General features: G+C 51.1%; 1 protein-coding gene across 1 annotated transcript; it reads left to right on the top strand.

The window, feature by feature from the left end:
- Nucleotides 1–477: 477 nt before the first annotated feature.
- LOC123130240 (WRKY transcription factor 55) lies at nucleotides 478–3,208 on the top strand. Its single transcript, XM_044550185.1, has 3 exons — nucleotides 478–1,069; nucleotides 1,990–2,121; nucleotides 2,645–3,208. The coding sequence occupies exons 1-3, from the start codon at nucleotides 510–512 to the stop codon at nucleotides 3,126–3,128; spliced, it is 1,176 nt and encodes a 391-aa protein (XP_044406120.1). The 5' UTR covers nucleotides 478–509; the 3' UTR covers nucleotides 3,129–3,208.
- Nucleotides 3,209–4,974: the final 1,766 nt, after the last annotated feature.

Here is a 4,974-nt window from a genome sequence, read left to right as displayed (position 1 = left end):
GCTCCTTCGTTCTAAACAAAGATCACAGATATGCTAGTGGTGTTGTCGTCCACGCGTCAGTCAGTCTTTTTAGTTTGCGCGAATCTTATACAAACGAAAAAGGCTGAACAACAAAAACACCTTCGAGAAGTCCTTGGCCAAAGGAGTGAAGAAAACTAGATGCTGGAACTAAGACCCTTCCATGTGTTGGAATGCCCCTTTCAACTTTCAAGGTCTTCCTCATGACCCAAACCATGCAAGCCGTAGTGAGAAAATGACCACCCGACCAGCAATGGCCAACATTAAGCTAGTAGTAAATTGATCTAGTCCCTCACTGACCAATGACCCGTTCTTTCTCCGGTACCCGCCCTGGTCTGCTAACCAAGTACGTGCCACGCTGCTTCCTACTACTTATGGTGCGGTGGTGCCCTCACTTATATATAACTCGTCTCTACCCGTACATGCCGTGACACAAAATCTTGCACCCACTTTGCTCTCAACCTCGTAGCACGAAATCTCAGCGCAATTTCATGCACGTCCTTGCGCCGCACTCACGTGGTCCTCCGTTTGCACCACTGCTCGGCTACCTGGATCGTCGTGGAAGGGAAGGCATCGCGATCCACGGCGGCGACCTGCCAGGAGGGATGGACGACGTGCTGTCGCAGATCGGCGACGCCTTCCGGCTCGCCGGGGAGCTCATGGGCGACCTCCCGGCGGCCCAGAACGACCCGGCCTACCTCGCCGCGCGCTGCCACGGCATTGTCCGCGCCTACAACACGGCCATACGCTTGCTGCAGAACTACGGCGTGGGCGCCGTGAACGTGGCCGCGGCTGCGCGCCCACTCGACGGCGGCGGGCCGCTGGACCTCCTGCGCCTGCGCAGCACGGAGGAAGCAGCCGGCGCCAGCCAGCTTCTCGGGGAGACTCCAACTCATCTGCTGGAGCCATTCCACATGCCGGCCGGTGCACGAGCGCCAGCGCACGCGGTGCGCGCGGCGGCGGACGTCGCGGGCACCTCCGGCGGCCCGGTGAGGAGGCTGGCGCCGTCCAGGTCTCCGCCGACGGCCCAGCCACGGCAGGGCAGGAGGAGGTACGTGCGTGAGCCCGTACGTACCACGTACGGCACTGTCGGTCACTCGGTCGTCGTTAGATTTTGGGGGTCAACGGTTCAAACATGGGGACCTTTTACCACGTCATGGCACGGAAACTTTCGTAGCCCCGCGCGCGCAGCGAATGTTCTCTGCGACAGCGACGTAGGGGCGAATTTCTGGCCAAGTCGCCGGGCGCTACGGGGAAGGTAGACGACACGAGGGTTTACACGGCGACCCGAAGCATGCACTTTTAATTATGTCGGGTATATGGGTGGATTAGTATAAGACTCGGTGAGGATCCATGACTTTATTAGTCGTGTTGTGAAAATTCTTTACTCACAGAGGTTATACGGGGTATTTTCTAACTAATCATCTTCTACCCCCCCCCCCCCCCAGGGTGGGAGCCCTCACCTTACTGCTATCCAATAAAAACATGCCAACAAAACCACTCCGTTGATCCCGTAAAAAATCATCCATGCGTGTAGCATTGCTCGTCGTGTTGTTTGTTCTTCCTGTGCTTGAAATCATTTCACGCGTCAGTCGAATATGTGCAGCCTCCGAGGCAGAGACGACACTCGCACGGCTAGCACCAGCGAGAAGTTGGGATGCCGGCGAGGCTGAGCGTTGAAGGATTCAGGTACCTTGGAGGGGGAGGTCACTGACGACAACATCATGTCGGGGTTAGAGAAAAGGGAGGGCGGGTCGGCGAGCAGATGTTGAAGGGGAAGAAGAAGATCGTGGTCTGTTGGATATTGCCGGAAATTCAATTAAATCATTTTTTTACCCCGATGTTCGATAGCCGACCCCATGATGAAAGACCTAGCTAGCTAGTTTGTGCAAAAAATGTTAAGTCGTTTGAGTTTCCTAGACTACTAATTCATACTAATTCATAGTATTAATCAAATAATGTGTTTTTTAGGAGGGACAGCGGGCAGAGGGAGACGATATCGGTGCCGGCACACCGGATGGGCAACATCGAGCTTCCACCGGACGACGGTTACACGTGGCGCAAGTACGGCCAGAAGGACATCCTCGGCTCTAGGTTCCCAAGGTAACCAAACTGATGACATATAAATGTATTGTCTTATTTTTTCATCAGATCGATTTTTTAGTTGTATTGGCTAGAGTATACACTTCTACACAAATAACTATTTATCAACTTTCGTCTATGCGGGGCCAATTGACTGATTCACATTTCAATCAGTCTGTTCCAAAATTTTCCGGTTTCTCCACCCCAACGATTACGTTGGGAGAGCAGCAACAGTAAATATATTGACTGCCTGATTAGTCAGCAACCCCGTAGTTTCATGGAAGACTGGACATTTCTGGTAAGAGAGTGTAGTACACACAGTCACTGAGTACACACTTCCAGAACTATGAATGCAGATTTCAGTAGCACACTATACTTCAACTAAAATTTTGCTCTCAGTTTGACCAAAAAGGAGTACTTAATTACTTAACCCAACACTCGTGCAAACTAGTATGTGCATGTTTGCAAATTAATAGGCTTTGCATAGCATACATGACAATCTGAGTTTGTGATGATCAAACTGCATGCATGATGTAACCAACAGGAGCTACTACCGGTGCACCCACAAGAACTACTACGGGTGCGACGCCAAGAAGAAGGTGCAGCGCCTGGACGACGACCCCTTCATGTACGAGGTCACCTACTGCGGCAGCCACAGCTGCCTCACCTCCACCACCCCGCTGCTCAACTTTCCCACCGCCACCGCCACAGCCACCGCTACCAACTCTCCGACCGCCGCGACAGGCTCCGGCCTGGCCCCTGCGGACCACTTCATGGCGCCCACCGAGCAGGCGGCCGTGTCGACATCAATGCACCTCGGCGTCGGCTGGATGCCGGCAAGCTTCCAGGGCGTTGTGGCGGGCTCCGGTGCCGGCGGGGGGAGTAGCGCCGGCATGCAGACGAGCGTGTCCACCGCAGCAAGGGACACGGATTACCCGGCGCTGGACCTTGCCGACGTCATGTTCAACTCCGGCGGTAGCGTCGGCATGGACGGCATCTTCTCTTCTCATCATCGACGTGATAGCTAGAGGGACGGCCATGTGCAGGCAACGATCTGGATCACTCGCTCTGATATTCGATTACGTACGTAGAGAAGTCGCTTGATAAGTCTTGTTGCTCGTCGTTAACTTGATTTACCTATACATAGTTTTTTTATTAATGATTTATTTATGCATAGGTGTAGGCTTGTAGCCTGTGGTAGACTAATTAGCAATTTTGGATGAAGTTTATTCAGATATAAATTACTTTACAGCTGTGCTAGAAATATTGATCTTGATCTTATATGCGGAAGTTCACATATGAAACACTGAACTAGCACACCTACAGAATTTGCAAGAACAACAAGCGCATGAAACAATAACAGGGTGATTAGGAGCCTTGGCTGTTTATCTCCCTTCCCCTGGCATGTCAAAAACTCAATAAAGGCAAGGGCACCGATGTAACATGACCAGTGGATCCCATGTATTTTCCAAAACTATATCCTATAAATAAAAGGGCCTCCACTCACTTGGATAAGAACTTTGCTACACCTAGAGACCGATCTACTACCCCTAAAAAAAACTAGAGACCAATCTACAAAATAAAAGCTACATGATGAGGTGGCATGCGAAAGAGAAGGGAATGGGAGGCTCACACCCTGAAATTCAGGGAGGGGATTAGTGAGGATTAGCAAGTCCATGGCCCACTTAGGGCATCTCCAAGGGGACTCACCAGATCACCCCCAAATGTCCAGACCGGATGATCCGGGAACTTTCTAGGCATCCAAAGCGACTCACCAAATTGGGCCGGACTAGTCCAGACATCCAGAATCCCTCGGACCCCAAATAGGTGGGAGCTTCGGGAAACTCTGGACGTCGACCATGTCGATCGGACTCTAACACCAATGTCCCATCTAAACCCCACTCATAGCCGTATTTTTCACAATAATTCCCTCCTCCGCTCTCAATCTCTGCTCACGGAGACCGCCACTGCCGTCGTATATATAGACTCCCCACATTGTCAAGCCTTGCAGGACCCCCTGGACGTCACCCAGGCCTTCTCGGCTGCCACCGATGTACTACCCCGGATATGGTCACCGCTCAGGTACCCTTTGCCCCTACGGATGCCATATAAGGCACCACGCCCGACAATTGTCAGAACAAATGCCATAGTGCAATTTTTTGAGGTTCTCATTGTTTACTCTGAAGCAAACACAATGGATTTAAACAAGGAGTACTTCTATGTCGAGTTCATGGATTTGTCTTCATTTGATGATGACGAAGATGAGGATGGGACTGCGACATTGATGGCGATTCTTGAACAAATGGAGTGTGCGGAGGAGCATGTTCTCAACTTCAAGGGTTCAAAAAAGGGACATCGAGTGTTGAATCGGCGTCAGACACGTGGGCATGTTGATATCCCTGATGAGTACTTTGCCCCGGATGCACTATTCGACAACTATTTCCAATGTCGATATCGGATGCATGGACCATTCTTCTTGCACATCATGGAAGGTGTTAGGGCTTCTAATGATTACTTGAAGCTGAAGAGGGATGTCGTTGGCCGCATTGGGTTCTCTGGTCTCCAGATGTGCACGACTGCTATGTGGATGCTTACGTATGGCACAACCATAGACCAGTGAGATGAGTACCTCAGCATGTCTGAGAGCACATGCCTCCAAACCATGGTCAGATTTGTTGTAGTAGTGGTCAAGGAGTTTGTATTGGAGTACTTGAGAGATCCAAATACCAAAGACACAATAAGGCTGAAGGTATTAGGAGAATCAAGAGGGTTCCCAGGCATGCTCGGATCTCTCGATTACATGCACTGAAAATGGAAGAAGTACCCATATGCTCAACAAGGTCAATACCAGGGCCGTCATAAAAAGTTCGCCAT

The sequence above is a fragment of the Triticum aestivum genome, chromosome 6A, assembly GCF_018294505.1.
Source record: "Triticum aestivum cultivar Chinese Spring chromosome 6A, IWGSC CS RefSeq v2.1, whole genome shotgun sequence".
Classification (NCBI taxonomy): domain Eukaryota; kingdom Viridiplantae; phylum Streptophyta; class Magnoliopsida; order Poales; family Poaceae; genus Triticum; species Triticum aestivum.
Note: the sequence above shows the minus strand (reverse complement) of the source record. Positions and strands in the feature narration are given on the sequence as shown.